Here is a 19,326-nt window from a genome sequence, read left to right on the forward strand (position 1 = left end):
CTGCAATAGCACCGGCCATGGCTGGAGACCCCGATCTGGCCCCCCTACCGACTGGCGGCGGCGTTCTGCAGCCATCGTCAGTGTTCCCTACCCCTCCGTCCTGTCCTAAGCGCCTTCCTCGCCCCTCCCCCGTCCTCCCCTCCGCCCCCCCACTGTCTGATCGCACCCCCCATACTTACCTAGTCCCGGTGTCCCTCACGTTGTCCTCCGTCTTCTCGCATGGGCGCCGCCATCTTGGAAAATGGCGGGCGCATGCGCAGTGCGCCCGCTGAATCTGCCGGCCGGCAGATTCGTTCCCTCTACATTTTGATCGCTGTGATAAGTTCTATCACAGCGATCAAAATAAAAAAAATAGTAAATAAACCCCCCCTTTATCACCCCCATAGGTAGGGCCAATAATAAAATACAGAAAATATATTTATTTTTGTTTTTCCATTAGGGTTAGGGGTAGGGTTAGGGTTAGGGGTAGGGTTAGGGGTAGGGTTAGGAGTAGGGTTAGGGTTGCACTTAGGGATAGGGTTGCACTTAGGGATAGGGTTGCACTTAGGGATAGGGTTGCACTTAGGGTTGAACTTAGGGATAGGGTTGCACTTAGGGATAGGGTTGCACTTAGGGTTGCACTTAGGGCTAGGGTTGCACTTAGGGCTAGGGTTGCACTTAGGGCTAGTGCTGCACTTAGGGCTAGGGTTGCACTTAGGGCTAGGGTTAGAATTAGGGTTAGAATTAGGGTTAGAATTAGGGTTACAATTAGGGTTAGAATTAGGGCTAGGGTTGGAATTAGGGTTAGAATTAGGCTATGTGCACACGGTGCGGATTTGGCTGCGGATCCGCAGCGGATTGTTCGCTGCGGATTCGTAGCAGTTTTCCATCACGTTTACAGTACCACGTAAACCTATGGAAAACGAAATCCGCTGTGCCCATGGTGTGGAAAATACAGCGCAGAAACGCTGCGTTGTATTTTCCACAGCATGTCAATTCTTTGTGCGGATTCCGCAGCGTCTTACACCTGCTCCATAATAGGAATCCGCAGGTGAAATCCACACAAAAAACACTGGAAATCCGTGGTAAATCCGTAGGTAAAGCACAGTGCGTTTTACCTGCAGATTTTTCAAAACGGTGCTGAAAAATCCGCACACAAATCCGCAACGTGGGCACATAGCCTTAGGGTTAGGGTTGGAATTAGAGTTAGGGTTGGAATTAGGGTTAAGACTAGGGTTAGGGGTGTGTTGCTGTTAGGGTTGTGGTTAGGGTTGGGATTAGGGTTAGTGGTGTGTTGGGGTTAGTGTTTGAGTTAGAATTGAGGGGTTTCCACTGTTTAGGCACATCAGGGGGTCTCCAAACGCGACATGGCGCCACCATTAATTCCAGCCAATCTTGCATTGAAAAAGTCAAATGGTGCTATCTCCCTTCCGAGCCCAGACGTGTGCCCAAACAGTGGTTTACCCCCACATATGGGGTACCAGCGTACTCAGGAGAAACTGGACAAAAGTACTTTTTCATTTTTACGGATCAATTTGTGAAGCACCTGAGGGTTTAAAGTGCTCACTATGCATCTAGATAAGTTCCTTGGGGCGTCTAGTTTCAAAAATGGGGTCACTTGTGGGGGAGCTCCAATGTTTAGGCACACAGGGGCTCTCCAAATGCGACATGGTGTCCGCTAACGATGGAGATAATTTTTAATTCAAAAAGTCAAATGGCGCTCCTTCCCTTCCGAGCCTTACCATGTGCCCAAACAGTGGTTTACCCCCACATGTGAGATATCGGTGTACTCAGGAGAAATTGCCCAACTAATTTTAGGATCCATTTTATCCCGTTGCCCACGTGAAAATCAAAAAATTGAGGCTAAAATAATTTTTTGGTGAAAAAAAAGTACTTTTTCATTTTTACGGATCAATTTGTGAAGCACCTGGGGGTTTAAAGTGTTCACTATGCATCTGGATAAGTTCCTTGGGGCGTCTAGTTTCCAAAATGGGGTCACTTGTGGGGGAGCTCCAATGTTTAGGCACATGGGGGCTCTCCAAATGCGACATGGTGTCCGCTAAAGATTGGAGCCAATTTTTCATTCAAAAAGTCAAATGGCACTCCTTCCCTTCCGTGCCGTGTGCCCAATCAATAGTTTACCCCCACATATGAGGTATCAGCGTACTCAGGACAAATTGGACAACAACCTTCGTGGTCCAGTTTCTCCTTTTACCCTTGGGAAAATAACAAAATTGTTGCTAAAATATCATTTTTGTGACTAAAAAGTTAAATGTTCATTTTTTCCTTCCGTGTTGCTTCTGCTGCTGTGAAGCACTTGAAGGGTTAATAAACTTCTTGAATGTGGTTTTGAGCACCTTGAGGGGTGCAGTTTTTAGAATGGTGTCACGTTTGGGTATTTTCAGCCATATAGAACCCTCAAACTGACTTCAAATGTGAGGTGGTCCGTAAAAAAAATGGTTTTGTAAATTTTGTTGTAAAAATGAGAAATCACTGGTCAAATTTTAACCCTTATAACATCCTAGCAAAAAAAATTTTGTTTCCAAAATTGTGCTGATGTAAAGTAGACATGTGGGAAATGTTATTTATTAACTATTTTGTGTCACATAACTCTCTGGTTTAACAGAATAAGAATTCAAAATGTGAAAATTGCGAAATTTTCAAAATTTTCGCCAAATTTCCGTTTTTTTTCACAAATAAACGCAGAAATTATCTACCTAAATTTACCACTAGCATGAAGCCCAATATGTCACGAAAAAACAATCTCAGAATTGCTAGGATCCGTTGAAGCGTTGCTGAGTTATTACCTCATAAAGGGACACTGGTCAGAATTGCAAAAAATGGCCAGGTCATTAAGGTCAAAATGGGCTGGGTCATGAAGGGGTTAAATAGAAATCCATGTAAATATACTTGATCTTTCATCAGACTCAGTGAATTTATGTCATCATACTGTCACGCATAGTGTGGGAAGACTAAGTGCAACACGAAGGGATGAGGGAAAGGAAGCTCAGACACTAGGGAAAGGGTGAGTGGAGACCTCTGATAACACTCTACCAGCCCTACCATCCCAAAATTGTTTTTTCACCAATCGCCGAGCAGGAAACCTAAACCCTGTATCTCCCTAGAGCTAGGCCCTGGATAGGGAGGGGGTTGGATGAGCACTGGTCAGTCCCCACTGTAAGCTAAAGACAAAAAGGTAGACAAACAAGGGGAATGAACTTAGCTTGAGCAGACTCAGAGGTAACACCAAACATCCTCCAAGAGCTCCAGAAAGGAAGCTGCTCCAACTGCTTTAGCTCCTAGCCTTCACAAGGGGAAAAGGTGAATATCTCCGGCGACTCCCTGAAGCAGACTGAGATTCCATAACCACCTAGGTGCAGGTGTGTCAACCAGAGTCGGAAGGAAGTTACCGCTGGGTCCAAATGCCAGAATGATTAAGGAGGCATCTGTAACGCCAAATTCAGAGACCTGCAGCCAGATGCAGAGCGACAGTCTTTGCATCTGACACACCCGTGACACGTACCCTCTGCCCACCAAGTAGTAGCATCATTTGTGAGTTGGACGATGGAAAGCCGTATGTAAAGATAGCGCAACACAAAAGCTTCGCTACAGTCTGGACTCTAACATGATTCATCGATGAACAATTATTTGGCAAGAGATTGAATGGACAGTCTCGCAATCATAGTGTAACGCCCAGATGAAGGGTCTGCCAAAACTGAGATTGGGGTTTCGCCATCACAGAAGGGGTCAATGTTACATGGATATCTATCCTTTATACTTTCTCCCTTTACAAAATTTAAATAGCGGTTTTAAGTACAGTGCATTAATCGGACACATTGATCCATAAAAGTATGCACATTTGACGTATCTTTTTCTGGAAGTTTTTTTTTTCTTATATATGGTCTATATATTTGACATCTTCCCATATCTGTAGAGGGTGCCATTCATGTTCATTGTTATGTAGCAATAATAAAAATGACGCTGATGCAATCTATAGTTTCATTGAGTATATACATTATCGTTCTTCTTTCTGCTTGTACGGATGAGACTTTAGCCTAGTTGAATGCTCTGTGTCAGTAGCAGGTCACCATTGTTGCTGTTAGAACTCATGCTTTGGATTACTGCAGTATTTCATTAACCCAAGTGTGAATTTTACCAAAATTGTTCTCAATCATGTGGCAGAATATTCCCATATTGTGCTTGTGCTGTGGCTGAAAGGCAGTGTACCAATGTAAAGTCTAAGCCCTTTGATTCGCTCTCATGGGATAACTACGGTGACTAGTTACATTCAGTAGTTATGCTTTTTTAAGTATTTTTTTGGCTGCACAATGTGTACTTCCACAAGAAGCCTCCATTGGATGCAAGTGTATAGGTATTGTAAGGCGGTGACCGATGTCACAGGTAGGGGTTGCTGTGTGTTCTCCCCAGGATGTGCACGGAGGCGTATGGAGGCAATGAACGTGCATTGCAGTCACAGGCATAGCTGTGATTGAAATGCAGACTAAAAATAAGTCCTAGTCTTGGGCATGTTAGTGTTCAAGGCAGAGTTGGGAAAACCTGCTCTGGGGTTTTTGTATTTTGAGGCGGACTGCAGGATGGTAGTTGTGCAGTCCATTTCATTCCAGGCCCGGGTTTTCCATGTGGCTGAAGGCCACAGATCCCAGTTAAAATCCCTGCAATAGAGGGTTTGGGTGTGTCAGGGTCAGAGTCAGTATCAGTCTGGTGTATGCTAGAGGGCAGAACAGTTGGCTCTGCAGAGCTCCTGTGTGAGGCAACACAGGCAAGCGGAGCCAAGCAGCCAGGGGAGCTGAGACACCTGGCACCCACAGCATGCACAGTGGTGCAGTCGCCCATGGTAACTGGTCAGCGGAGGACTGGCGTGTTTAGTGACAGTAAACTGAAGGATATTGCATGCTGTGTAAAGCTGTGAGTAAAGAGACATAAACACAGTGGTGCAGTCACCCACGGCAATCGGTCAGAGGTGGACTGGTGTGTTTAATGATTGTAATCCAGATGATATGGTTCCCTACTGCGATCTGGAGGATATCGGGTACTATGTAGTGCTGTGAATAGGACATTAATGGTACATACTTGTATGAATTGGATATTAAGGTTGTGAAGTAACCGCATTAAAGAGACTTTGTGTTGGAACTTTGCTGGGTCACTGCCTCCTCATTGCATAAGTGTGCTACCGCTGCGCTACAGTATACCTGTATCGTAGTCCCAAAAAACATTATAATGTCCATCAATGTCTAGATGACGTCCGCCAAATCTTGACGGATCCGTCACATGGCGGATGGAACGGACGACTGTGAGAGTACGGTGAGAGTCTGAGAGAGAAAGAGGGGGCCATGCAGCCACGAGAGGTGCTGCAGCTCCTAGTAGGAACAATAACAGAACAGTTTGTGGAGACAGTGAAGGAGGGAAAGGAGCAAAGGAGAGTTGAGAGCTGGGGAGAGAAGCTGCGACAGGGCTTCCTCCACGCTGAGCGCAGATACTGGTAGCTGGAAGACTGAGGTTGTGGGGGTAACTCTATGCCCCACGGCAGAAACCGGCAGACAGCGGATTGCAAGTTACCTGTCCACCATTGAGACCCGAGGACACGGTAGTAGACAGAGCCCGGGTCGTGATAGAGATCCTGTAAAAAGGCTGAAGCTACCTGTCGTAACGGTAGTGTCCTACCAAAAGGGGGACAGAGAAGAAACGTGAGGACCTTGTGTGAGGCCTAAGACAGCAATGGACTACAACGCAGCCCTAAAGGAAGGCTTCCAACCCCACCTGATAAAGGGGATTCCAGATTCACTTCCAAGCCGGCCGGACCACTACCAGCACCTGCGATCCAGTACCCTGGACTGTGGCTGCCTGAATTTATAAGTAAAGAGGTAAAGAGCCTGCAACCCTGTGTCCTCCATTTCTTTCTACACCATCTACCACCTGTCCCAACTACACCGGGAGCCCTGGGGACCCAGCTTCACCTGTGGGAAGCCATACCTTCCCAGCTGCCATAATATCACCCCAGCGGACACCTTTAAGCAGCATCGGTCACCCCTGACCACAGGTGGCGTCACAAATTTGTATTATTTCACAAACCCCTTTAAAGACCGTCCCCTTAACTTAGGCGCCCAGGGTCATGGGCTGGGTCACCACCGCCGTGATGCATCCCTTTAAGTACCGGACCCAGTACCGAGTACCCCACGGCCCTGGTGGGCATTCCAGCGACAGGTGCTCTGGGTAGTGGTGACAAGAGGTATGGACACGCATGTTCGGCAACCTGACATTGTACTATTAATGTCATGTTGCTGAGCCGTACTCAGCACTTGTTAAAGTATGGCCTCTTTCACACTTCAGTCTTTTGGCGTCAGTTTGAATCCGCCGTTTTCGTCAAATAGCGGATCCGCCATTTTTTTGCGGATCTGCTATTTTCCCATAGACTTGCATTAGCGACGGATTGTGGCGGATGGTCGTCCGTTCCATCCGCCATGTGACGGATCCGTCGAGATTTGGCGGACGTCATCTAGACATTGACGGACATTATAATGTTTTTTGTCTGTGCAAAAATGGTGGTTCGTGACGGATCCGTCATGTCCGCCATTCCATAGAATGGCCGCCTATGGGCAACGGATCCGTCGCGACCGTCATTTGGCGGATCCGTCGCCCCAATCCGCTTTATCAATTGCGCATGCTCCAAAAAGTAAATACTTTTCCCAGACAACCCCAAGTAACGGATCCATCAAAAAAACGGATCCGTTAGAACCGTTTTCTCAACAATTGTGACGGATCCATCGATCCGTCACTATGTCGGAGCTGACTGACGCCAAACAACTGAAGTGTGAAAGAAGCCTAAGGGGGTTACTTTTTCCAGTAGTTATGACTGGTCTGTAGCCTGGCATTACTAGTACAATGTCAGGTTGCCATGTTCCTACCGCTACAGTGTTCAGAGTTCACGCTACATCACTTTAAATACTGACTGGGCTCTGCTGTTTCAGTGTAAAGCCTCATTCAGACGTGATGCACATACATCTGACTGAGGCCTTACTGCTGCCTGTGCAAAGCGCATCAGCCGAGATCACTTTGTCACTGGCTACAGTGCTCTGTATGTTCAAGTGAAACGTGCAGAATGCAGTAACCTATGACCGTCATCTCGTCTGTGCCACTTTACAGAGGCAGCAGTAACACTGCTCTCTCAGGTATATGCATCACTTCTGCACTTATTGCTCATTTGCATGACAGCTGAACAATGACTTTCTCTAAGGCTGGTTTCACATTGGCGTTCAGGAGTTCTGCGGTTGGCTGCGTACTTCCTCCCTGAAGGCCCGCCTATGCTCCGCCTACTTCTGTATGCATCCTGCGTTGCCCTGCGTACCTATCTTTAACATTGGGTACGCAGGGACATGCGTTGTATGTGGATGCGTCGATTTGACGTGTGCGGCGACCGCCCAAAAATGCAAAATTCACTCATATAGTAACAGTTAGCTAGTTGCTAGTGGTGATAATCATGGATAACTAAGGTCCTGCAACTAAGTTCTCCAACAGTCATCCAGTCATCTTTTAGCTCGCTAATGAGAAATTCTGTATTCATTGAAGATACCTTTTACATGTACATTGAGAATTTTGAGACTGATCAGTACAGGAGGAGCAAGCAGCTGCCAAGATAGGATGCGTTGATAAGATGTATTACTTTCATATGTTCATGTGGACCTTTAATTTATGGGAAAATATTGAATAATTAAAACGACGGTTGCTCTTTAAAGAAGCAAATCAACACATTTTTGGCATCTCTGTGATCATAATGGCCTAGAGAAGCTTTGCGAGGTTTGCAACTCGTAAGGCCAAAAAACTATTATGACATTATCAATAACTGTGTGCAAAATGATTCAGACATTCACTGCATTGTAAAAATGATCTGGTAATATGATTCTTTAGGTCATTATGATTACAGAGATGCCAAACGTGTTGATTTTGCCCATTACTTTATGTTGAAGACCAATCCTTAGGTTATGTCAAAAGTATCAGATCGGTGGGGGTGCGATACCTTGCACCGATTGACTATCCCTGGTGCCGGCGGCGGCTAGGTGAGCTCTGTTGAGGAGTGGAACTACACAGCTCTGTGGACTCTACAGTGGTCACGGTTGGGTACTGCACTTCCATCTCTATTGATTGGAATGGGGTGGGTCTGCAGTACCTCGCTACGGCCACTATACAGTTTGTAGAGCTCCTCAATTGAGCACATCCGGCCGCCACCAGCACCAAGAACAGCTGATTGGTAGGTGTAAAGGATTATCCTTTAGCAGTATTTGTGGCTTTATCTGAATATACTTAATTTAAGTGTTATACAGCCATTGAGACATGGATTTTTCGAAGTCCGGTGTAAGAGATTTATTTAACAATGTATACAGTTTGCATTGTGAAATTGGATGACAAATGACATTTAATACAGCTGTTCTGCTTGGAAAACCATAATATCTTCTTCCCATGAGCAATGATTTAGTATTACATTAACAGGGTGAATAATTCATATTTTGTTTTCTCACTGCATATACACAGCTGTGGAGCTGTATATAGAGGTTACCAACAGCTTAAAACATAGAGGGAATTTCAGTTCCTATAATAACACAAGAACAGATTATTTCTGCTGTGTGAAGATCATGACTAATACTTGGCAAACAGCAGTAGATGCTGCCTGCCACCACTGATCTCCCATTTTAGCCCTTCTTCATCTTTGTTGCTTGCACAGACACTTTTTTCTTTCTTTTTACACAAATTTTCATAATCTACAGTCATCTGTAAAATAAGACGGAAATTCAGTCTATGTATCATTATGTGTCCTCTTAATAATGTTATGTCTCTTCCTTTTAGCTCCTGTGATTACAGTTGCACCTAAAAAGATTCACAATGTAACCGGAGCTCAGGTTTATTTGTCTTGTGAAGTCAAGGCAGTTCCGACTCCAAGCATCTCCTGGAGAAAGGTAAAAAGGGAGATTGTTGCCCAGTGCTTGGTTGCCTGGTATGATAACATTTTACAATTTACAGATAGGGCTACCACCAGACATTTCAGGGCCCCTTACTGGCAACATCAAATGTATCATTTTTACATAATTAATTTGCATGAAATAAGTATTTGATACAATATAAAAACAATGTAATATTTGGTACAGAAACCTTTCTTTGCAATTACAGAGGTCAGAGGTTTCCTATAGTTCTTGACCAAGTTTGCACACACTGCAGCAGGGATTTAGGCCCACTCCTCCATACAGATCTTCTTCAGATATTTCAGGTTTCCGGGCTGTTGTTGGGCAACATTGAGTTTCAGCTCCCTCCAAAGATTTTTGCAGTCGTCCTGTCCCCTTTGCATAAAAGCACCCCCAAAGTATGATGTTTCCCCCACCATGCTTCATGGCTGAGACGGTGTTCTTGAAGTTGTACTCATCCATCTTCTTCCTCCAAACACGGTGAGTGGAGTTGATACCAAAAAGGTCTCATCTGACCACATGAACTTCTCCCATGCCTCCTCTGGATCATCCAGATGATTGTTGTTGAACTTCAAATAGCTTGGATATGTGCTGGCGTCAGCAGGGGGACCTTGCGTGCCATACAGGATTTTAACCATTGCGGAGTAGTCTGTTACTAGCGGTAATGATTGAGGCTGTTGTCCCAGCTCTATTCAGATCATTCATCAGGTCATCCTGTGTAGTTCTTGGCTGATTCCAGACCTTTCACAGAATAATCTTTACCCCGCGAGGTGAGATCTTGGATGGTGCCCCAGACGATGAAGATTAACAGTCATTTTTTGTTTCTTCCATTTTGTAATAATTGTGCCAACAGTTGTTGCCTTCTCACCGAGCTCCTGGCTTATTGTCCTGTAGCCCATCCCAGCCTTGTGCAAGTCTACAATTTTGTCCCTGTGGCCTTAGACAGCTCTTTGGTCTTGTTCATTGTGGAGAGGTTGGAGTTTGATTAATAGTGTGTGGACAGGTAGCGTGTCTTTTATACAGGTAACAAGTTCAAACAGGTGCAATTAGTACAGATTATGGATGCAGAGTAGGAGGGCTTCCTAACTCCTTTCTGACAAGGGGCTTAATAGTACGCCAATATCGGACTCCCCCTGTTTGGTGCCGGCTCCTAGCAGGTCTGTGAGAGCCCGAATTCTTGCTGGCTGTTAGGTGATCAAATACTTATTTCAGGCAATTAAATGCAATTAAATTATTTAAAAATCATACAATGTGATTTACTGGTTTTTATTTTTAAATTCTGTCTCTCTCAGTTGATGTACATCTATGATAAAGATTATTATTCTTTGTATCTAGGGAAACTTGCAAAATTGGCAGTGTATCAAATACTTATTTTCCCCACTGTACATACCCAGCAGCTTTTGTTTTGGCCAAAATATTTTTTAAGCTGCCACTACAGCTAGGTAGACTCTTTTCGCTGGGCCCTACTCTCACCTATTAAACATTTCTTAAAATATCTAATACTCTTTTTAGGTATATTATATTTATTTTTATTTAAGGGAATGTGTCACATACATTTTTTAAAATGACCAATAATACTACATAAAAGGTACAAATACTGTCACACCATGACCAGACCACATATTGCCACCTCATAGTCACTGAATAATACCACATACAAGGAACAAATACCTCCACATCATGACCAGACGACATATTACCACCACATAATGACTGAATACTACAATACTGATCATTAATTAAAAAAAACCCACAATACTAATATTTCCATAAGTGCCATTATACACAGGAGCTCTCTATATAGTATCAATGTACAGGTAATATAGGGATCACCAGTGACATTACACACAGGAGCTCTGTATATAGTGTACAGGTAATACAGGGATCACCAGTGACAATATACACAGGAGCAATGTATGTAGTGTACAGGTGATACAAAGATCACCAGTGTCATTATAAACAGGAGCTATTTATATAGTATACAGTGTATAGTGTAAGTGTACTGGTAAAAAATTGACTCACCGGTGACGTCTCCTGTTGAAGTTCCTCATCTTCGCTTTTCTTCTTCATCCAGTGCAGACCGGCCACCACTTTTTCCAGCCAGGACTAATTTCTGCATAAAATAACACAGTTATCTAGAGCACCGCATCCAGAGCACATTGCCTACCTTCTACACTGCGAGGCTGAATACAGACATGCACCCACTATTTAATATACAATTAGTTACTATGCAACCCACCCTTCTAAATATAAATTGTAATCCTCCAATGTGCTCTCACTAACTATAAATAGCCACTTTTCCCACGCAATTCATTACCAGTCACACTCCTGCATCTTCAATGCCCCCCCACTATGTATCTCCCACACTTCCATTCATTACATTTACATGCCCCACTCCTCCCCAATTCATTAAGTCATGAACTCTCTCTCTCCCACACCCACTCTCAATTCATCATTTGCTCTCCCCACGCTCAATTCATAATTTGCTTTCTCCCACCCTCAATTTGACATCATTTGCTGTACCCCTCTCTCAATTTATTAGCATTTGCTGTGCCCAATCCAACAGTCTCAACTTATCATCATTTACTCTCCCACCCTCAAATCATCATCGTTTACTCTCCCCCACCCTTAATTCATCTTCATTTGTTCCCTCAACTCTCAATTCATTATCATTTGCTTTGCATTGATCTCGCATTATTGCAGTCTGTGACACCTTTGACGTGTCTTCTGTGTCTGCTGTGGCTACTGCTGCTGATGTTCTAAACAATTTTTTTAAATGTGAAGACTCGAATTTGGGTCTCTATCTGGTGGGTTGCCTGTAGTGGATGGTTTGTCCGAGGCCTATTATAATATTTCTACTCTGTGGAATTTGATGCCTCTTTAGTGGTGTGTGACAATAATTTTTTTTCAAATGTGAAGACTCAAAGTTTGGTCTCCATCTGGGGTTTTGCCTGTGGTGGAAGGTGTGTCAGAGGCTTCTTATATTTCTATTCTGTGGAAATTGATGCCACTTTAGTGGTGTGTGACAAAAAATGTTTTAACTATGGAAACTCCAAGTTGGGTCTCCATCTGGTGGGTTGCCCATGTAAGTAGGTCTCTCAGACAGGCAGGTACGGACTGGGGCTGAAATTCAGCCCTGGCATTTGAAATCCCACAGGCCCATGTTGTCTCCATCCCCAAGCACCAGAACAATATTTTTAATAATACCTGTGGCCTGGTGGGGTAAGTGACGAGTCAGCGACTTTGTGCTCTGTCACAACTCTTAACAGCATGGGTGTCTTGAGAACACCGATTCTGCTAACAACATAGCAGACAAGGCAGCCCACAACCAGCCAGGCCCTTCTGGCATTTGCCAGAATTGCCAGATGGCCAGTCCAGCCCGGCAGACAGGCCTGCACTTACTTTCAGTCAACTACCTGTGTTGCTTTCCTTACACTTTTCTACCAATATTACTGTATGAAACTGATGTTTGTGCCATGTCAGTGTGCCTGAAAAAAAAAAATTTGTAGGGGTTGCATGAGGTATAAGGGCTCCCAGGTAAGAAGGCTTACACAGCTCCCTTAACCACCAGGTCCTCATTGAAACTTCAATTCAAAGCTATAAATGCTGGCCCAGACCCTGAGACCTCATACATGGCCCATGGCTGACTGCTGCTGTGCCATTTGGAAATTTCTACTGTGGGTCAATTAATGCCTCTTTTCATGGTGTCTGCCCCTAATTTTAGCTATTGAGAAGTTTTTGTTTTTTTAAGATGTTGTGAATACGTTTGGATTGGCCTCCCATCGAATTTAAAGGTGGTTCGAGTAAATTCGTTGAACTGTTTGGTGAGCATGTTCAGCAAACGTCTAAACGTTTGGCGAATCGAACTGAACAGAACAGAACCTTGAAAAGTTTGCTCATCTCTAATAGATATCCAATACAAAAAAATGAAATCACAAAAATATATATCTAATATATAATTGCCTAGAATACTACTTCCTGCAATTTGTGCCAACTTCCGTGGCTTTGTCCGGAGCTAATGTCCGGAGATAATGTTCGGAGCTAATGTCCGGAGCTAATGTCCGGAGCTAATGTCCAGAGATTAATTGCCTAGAATACTACTTCCTGCAATTTGTGCCAACTTCCGTGGCTTTGTCCGGAGCTAATGTCCGGAGATAATGTCCGGAGCTAATGTCCGGAGCTAATGTCCGGAGATAAATGACGTCACCAGTGTCCTACACCCAGGCAGAGCACAGGGGCCCCAGGCAGCATATGGGGCCCCAGGCAGAGCACAGTGGCCCCAGGCAGAGCACAGGGGCCCCAGGCAGCATATGGGGCCCCAGGCAGAGCACAGTGGTCCCAGGTAGAGCACAGGGGCCCCAGGCAGCCTATGGGGCCCCAGGCAGAGCACAGGGGCCCCAGGCAGCATATGGGGCCCCAGGCAGAGCACAGGGGCCCCAGGCAGCATATGGGGCCCCAGGCAGAGCACAGTGGCCCCAGGCAGAGCACAGGGGCCCCAGGCAGCATATGGGGCCCCAGGCAGAGCACAGTGGTCCCAGGCAGAGCACAGGGGCCCCAGGCAGCCTATGGGGCCCCAGGCAGAGCACAGTGGCCCCAGGCAGAGCACAGGGGCCCCAGGCAGCATATGGGGCCCCAGGCAGAGCACAGTGGCCCCAGGCAGAGCACAGTGGCCCCAGGCAGAACATGGGGCCCCAGGCAGAGCACAGGGGCCGCAGGCAGAGCACAGGGGCCCCAGGCAGCATATGGGGCCCCAGGCAGAGCACAGTGGTCCCAGGCAGAGCACAGGGGCCCCAGGCAGCATATGGGGCCCCAGGCAGAGCACAGGGGCCCCAGGCAGAGCATATGGGGCCCCAGGCAGAGCACAGTGGTCCCAGGCAGAGCACAGGGGCCCCAGGCAGCCTATGGGGCCCCAGGCAGAGCACAGTGGCCCCAGTCAGAACATGGGGCCCCAGGCAGAGCACAGGGGCCCCAGGCAGAGCACAGGGGCCCCAGGCAGCATATGGGGCCCCAGGCAGAGCACAGGGGCCCCAGGCAGCATATGGGGCCCCAGGCAGAGCACAGTGGCCCCAGGCAGAGCACAGGGGCCCCAGGCAGAGCACAGGGGCCCCAGGCAGAACATGGGGCCCCAGGCAGAGCACAGGGGCCCCAGGCAGAGCACAGGGGCCCCAGGCAGCATATGGGGCCCCAGGCAGAGCACAGGGGCCCCAGGCAGCATATGGGGCCCCAGGCAGAGCACAGTGGCCCCAGGCAGAGCACAGGGGCCCCAGGCAGCATATGGGGCCCCAGGCAGAGCACAGTGGCCCCAGGCAGAGCACAGGGGCCCCAGGCAGCTTATGGGGCCCCAGGCAGAGCACAGTGGCCCCAGGCAGAACATGGGGCCCCAGGCAGAGCACAGGGGCCCCAGGCAGAGCACAGGGGCCCCAGGCAGCATATGGGGCCCCAGGCAGAGCACAGGGGCCCCAGGCAGCATATGGGGCCCCAGGCAGAGCACAGTGGCCCCAGGCAGAGCACAGGGGCCCCAGGCAGAACATGGGGCCCCAGGCAGAGCACAGGGGCCCCAGGCAGAGCACAGGTGCCCCAGGCAGCATATGGGGCCCCATGCAGAGCACAGTGGCCCCAGGCAGAGCACAGGGGCCCCAGGCAGCATATGGGGCCCCAGGCAGAGGACAGTGGTCCCAGGCAGAGCATAGTGGTCCCAGGCAGAGCACAGGGGCCCCAGGCAGCATATGGGGCCCCAGGCAGAGCACAGGGGCCCCAGGCAGCATATGGGGCCCCAGGCAGAGCAAAGGGGCCCCAGGCAGCATATGGGGCCCCAGGCAGAGCACAGTGGCCCCAGGCAGAGCACAGGGGCCCCAGGCAGAACATGGGGCCCCATGCAGAGCACAGTGGCCCCAGGCAGAGCACAGGGGCCCCAGGCAGCATATGGGGCCCCAGGCAGAGGACAGTGGTCCCAGGCAGAGCATAGTGGTCCCAGGCAGAGCACAGGGGCCCCAGGCAGCTTATGGGGCCCCAGGCAGAGCACAGTGGCCCCAGGCAGAACATGGGGCCCCAGGCAGAGCACAGGGGCCCCAGGCAGAGCACAGGGGCCCCAGGCAGAACATGGGGCCCCAGGCAGAGCACAGGGGCCCCAGGCAGAGCATATGGGGCCCCAGGCAGCATATGGGGCCCCAGGCAGAGCACAGTGGCCCCAGGCAGAGCACAGTGGCCCCAGGCAGAGCACAGGGGCCCCAGGCAGAACATGGGGCCCCAGGCAGAGCACAGGGGCCCCAGGCAGAGCACAGGGGCCCCAGGCAGCATATGGGGCCCCAGGCAGATCACAGGGGCCCCAGGCAGCATATGGGGCCCCAGGCAGAGCACAGCGATATTTTGGACCACTGTGCGGTGTTTCAGACCCCCTGTGTGATGTCTGGGGCCCTGTTCTTAAGTATATTAAAGATTAAAGTAACGTATATTAAAGTATATTATAGATCAAATTTGACACGTTTATGAGCACCATTGAGTGATATACTCAAGAATGACATAATTTTTCAACATTTTATGGTTTCAAACTGTAAACACTCATTTTTTTTACTTCAACCAGAAAACCTTAACGGTTCATAAAAAACTTGACTGTTCAGGATATGATAAAAGTCATAGTATTCTGAATCTTTAACTTATAAAGATACCTTTACATGGGGTGATTATTGGTTCCAGAGAGGCTTTTGGCCGATAATCGTACACATGGCTGGTGACAGGACAATCTAATATATAATTGCCTAGAATACTACTTCCGGCAATTTGTGCCAACTTCCGTGGCTTTGTCCGGAGATAATGTCCGGAGATAAGTGACGTCACCAGCGTCCTACACCCGCTCAGGGTGGACAAAGATATATGCCTTCGTGGTGCGCGGCACTTTTCTGATTGGTTGCCGCCTGCCACGAGCGACCAATCAGAAATGTGCCATACTGTGACACACTCCGCCCGCCATTTTGGTGTGATTTTTGAATTTTTACCTCACAGCAAGTTTGTACTGCGTGGAGGCGGTCCCAGTGACGTCGCTCTTCAAGCTCCTGCCGAATTTCGTCAAAAAAATGATAATACCATTTACCAAAACTATATATATTTAGTTGTGAAGTGGTTCAGTGACATTTTCACACCAATTTTGAACTTTTGTTTGGTGTTTTCTCCATATACTGCCTATTATTCACTGACTGTTATACTGAGAGACTGCCGTTTATTAACCTCTTCCTTGCCACACTGGGTATATTGCTCTATTATTTGCCACATAAGGACATTGTCCATTATTGCCCAGCAATTTCTCTGCAATATAAACTGCCTATTTATTAATATCTGTATTCCTGCAAAGAACTATTGCCTATTATTAACTGGCTATTTTCCTACTACCTGACACTGCCTCTTATTAACCTGTTGTTTGCCACCACCACGCTTAAAGCTGTTTAGCTTAGCCAACATGAGCTCTAATAGTAAGGATACTAATGACACAGAGCCCAAAGCTGCTGATGGCGCACGTAAGATTAGGTCTGATATAAAGTATACTAATAATGCAGAGCAAAAAGACGCCGATGCCGCACGTAAGCGTAAACAGCGTGCTAACAAGAGTACAGAGGATAGATGCAAGCGCCTGGACACTGTTAAGTATAGTAATGACACAGAGTCCAAAGCTGCTGATAGCGCACGTAAGATCAGGTCTGATATAAAGTATGGTAATGATGCAGAGCGAAAAGCCGCCGATGCCGCACGTAAGCGTAAACAGCGTGTTAACAAGAGTACAGAGGATAGATGCAAGTGCCTGGATACTGTTAAGTATACTAATGACACAGAGTCCAAAGCTGCTTATGGCGCACGTAAGATCAGGTGTGATATAAAGTATGGTAATGATGCAGAGCGAAAAGCCGCCGATGCCACACGTAAGCGCAAACAGCATGTTAACAAGAGTACACAGGATAGATGCAAGCGCCTGGATACTGTTAAGTATACTAATGACACAGAGCCCAAAGCTGCTGATGGCGCACGTAACATCAGGTCTGATAATAAGTATACCAATGACGCAGAGCGAAAAGCCGCCGATGCCGCACGTAAGCGCAAACAGCGTGCTAACGAGACTACAGAGGACAGACAGAAGCGCCTGGACACTGTTAATGCTGCTTGCAATAAACGCATTACTAATGAGTCTTTTGAGGACAAAACTAATCAATTAAGTAATAAAGCTGCTGCTGCACGCTCTCAACGTTGCAAACATAATATTTCCACGTCCTCAGTCATAGATTCTGCCCACAAGACAGCTTCTTTGTCTCCATTCATAGAATGTGTGCAGCCTGAAGCTCCTTTAACCGTTGGTAAATCTGCACGTAAGCGCAAACACTGTCCTACTTACACTCCAAATGATAAACGCCGTTGCCTGTACACCGTTAAGTCTGCTTATAAGACATGCTTCACACCTGACTCTTCTAAGGCAACAAACAAACCATTACCAAATGCAGCTGGTGCACGCCGTGAATGGCGCAAAAAAACCGCTTGCACCTCCATATTAATAAACCCTGACCACGATACACCTTCCAACTCCTCAGTGATTGAATCTGTGGACAGTGAAGATCCTCTACCAGGTCCACGCTTTATATATGTTGGCTTAAAGAAACATTCCAATGCTCCGTTACCACAACCTGTACCTCAACATCCTACAGGTTTTACTAATGATGACAGTACCATAGTAGAACACTCCTGTGGTCCTATGAACTATTTATGTGAACATTGTCAAGCATTACATTTTAATGCTGAGATACCAGCAGATAAAAATTTTACTCTGTGTTGTCACAAGAGTAAAGTGCATATACCTATACCCCAATATCCCGAGGTCTTTAAACGATTGCTGACAGGGGAGAGTGAGTTCAGTAAGAATCTCATGGAAAATATTCGTAGTATTAACAGCTCATTTGCTTTCGCCTCCATGGGTGCCAATATATCCCCTCCACCTGGACATGGCCATTACTGTTTCCGTATACATGGACAAATATATCATCGTACTGGAACCCTACATCCCAGTGATGATCAAGTTGCAGCTTATGCCCAACTGTATATTTTGGAAACCGCTACCGCGAATGAACAACGTTTAAACTGTGAACAAAATCAACTAGATGGGTATTTCCTGAAGGAACTACAGATAGTGCTTTGGAATGGTGCCCGGGTTGCCCCAGCAAGACTTTCACACTTGGGTGCCCCTCAGGCGCTGGTTTGGTAGTTGTAGCCACTCTGGGTCCGATTTGGCGGGCGGCGCCACTCGGGGTCCGATTTGGCGGGCGGCGCCACTCTGGGTCTGATTTGGCGGGCGGCGCCACTCTGGGTCCGATTTGGCGGGCGGCGCCACTCTGGGTCCGATTTGGCGGGCGGCGCCACTCTGGGTCCGGTTTGGCGGGCGGCGCCACTCTGGGTCCGGTTTGGCGGGCGGCGCCACACTGGGTCCGATTTGGCGGGCGGCGCCACTCTGGGTCCGATTTGGCGGGCGGCGCCACACTGGGTCCGATTTGGCGGGCGGCGCCACTCTGGGTCCGATTTGGCGGGCGGCGCCACTCTGGGTCCGATTTGGCGGGCGGCGCCACTCTGGGTCCGATTTGGCGAGCGGCGTCACTCTGGGTCTGATTTGGCGGGCGGCGCCACTCTGGGTCCGATTTGGCGGGCGGCGCCACTCTGGGTCCGATTTGGCGTTCGGCGCCACTCTGGGTCCGATTTGGCGGGCGGCGCCACTCTGGGTCTGATTTGGCGGGCGGCGCCACACTGGGCCTGATTTGGCGGGCGGCGCCACTCTGGGTCCGATTTGGCGGGCGGCGCCACTCTGGGTCCGATTTGGCGGGCGGCGCCACTCTGAGTCCGATTTGGCGGGCGGCGCCACTCTGGGTCCGATTTGGCGGGCGGCGCCACTCTGGGTCCGGTTTGGTGGGCGGCGCCACACTGGGTCCGATTTGGCGGGCGGCGCCACTCTGGGTCCGATTTGGCGGGCGGCGCCACACTGGGTCCGATTTGGCGGGCGGCGCCACTCTGGGTCCGATTTGGCGGGCGGCGCCACTCTGGGTCCGATTTGGCGTTCGGCGCCACTCTGGGTCCGATTTGGCGGGCGGCGCCACTCTTCGTCCGATTTTGCGGGCGGCGCCACTCTGGGTCCGATTTGGCGGGCGGCGCCACTCTGGGTCCGATTTGGCGGGCGGCGCCACTCTGGGTCCGATTTGGCGGGCGGCGCCACTCTGGGTCCGATTTGGCGGGCGGCGCCACTCTGGGTCCGATTTGGCGGGCGGCGCCACACTGGGTCCGATTTGGCGGGCGGCGCCACTCTGGGTCCGATTTGGCGGGCGGCGCAACTCTGGGTCCGATTTGGCGGGCGGCGCCACTC

General features: G+C 48.5%; 1 protein-coding gene across 1 annotated transcript in view; it reads left to right on the plus strand.

The window, feature by feature from the left end:
• The window catches only part of IGFBPL1 (insulin like growth factor binding protein like 1), a 101,750-nt gene that overhangs the window by 52,771 nt on the left and 29,653 nt on the right, over positions 1-19,326 (plus strand). Inside the window, exon 2 of the mRNA XM_077250589.1 lies at positions 8,836-8,945. Coding sequence (XP_077106704.1) covers positions 8,836-8,945 — 110 coding nt within the window. The remainder of the gene's footprint in view (positions 1-8,835; positions 8,946-19,326) is intronic.

This window comes from Ranitomeya variabilis, chromosome 1, assembly GCF_051348905.1.
Source record: "Ranitomeya variabilis isolate aRanVar5 chromosome 1, aRanVar5.hap1, whole genome shotgun sequence".
Lineage (NCBI taxonomy): Eukaryota > Metazoa > Chordata > Amphibia > Anura > Dendrobatidae > Ranitomeya > Ranitomeya variabilis.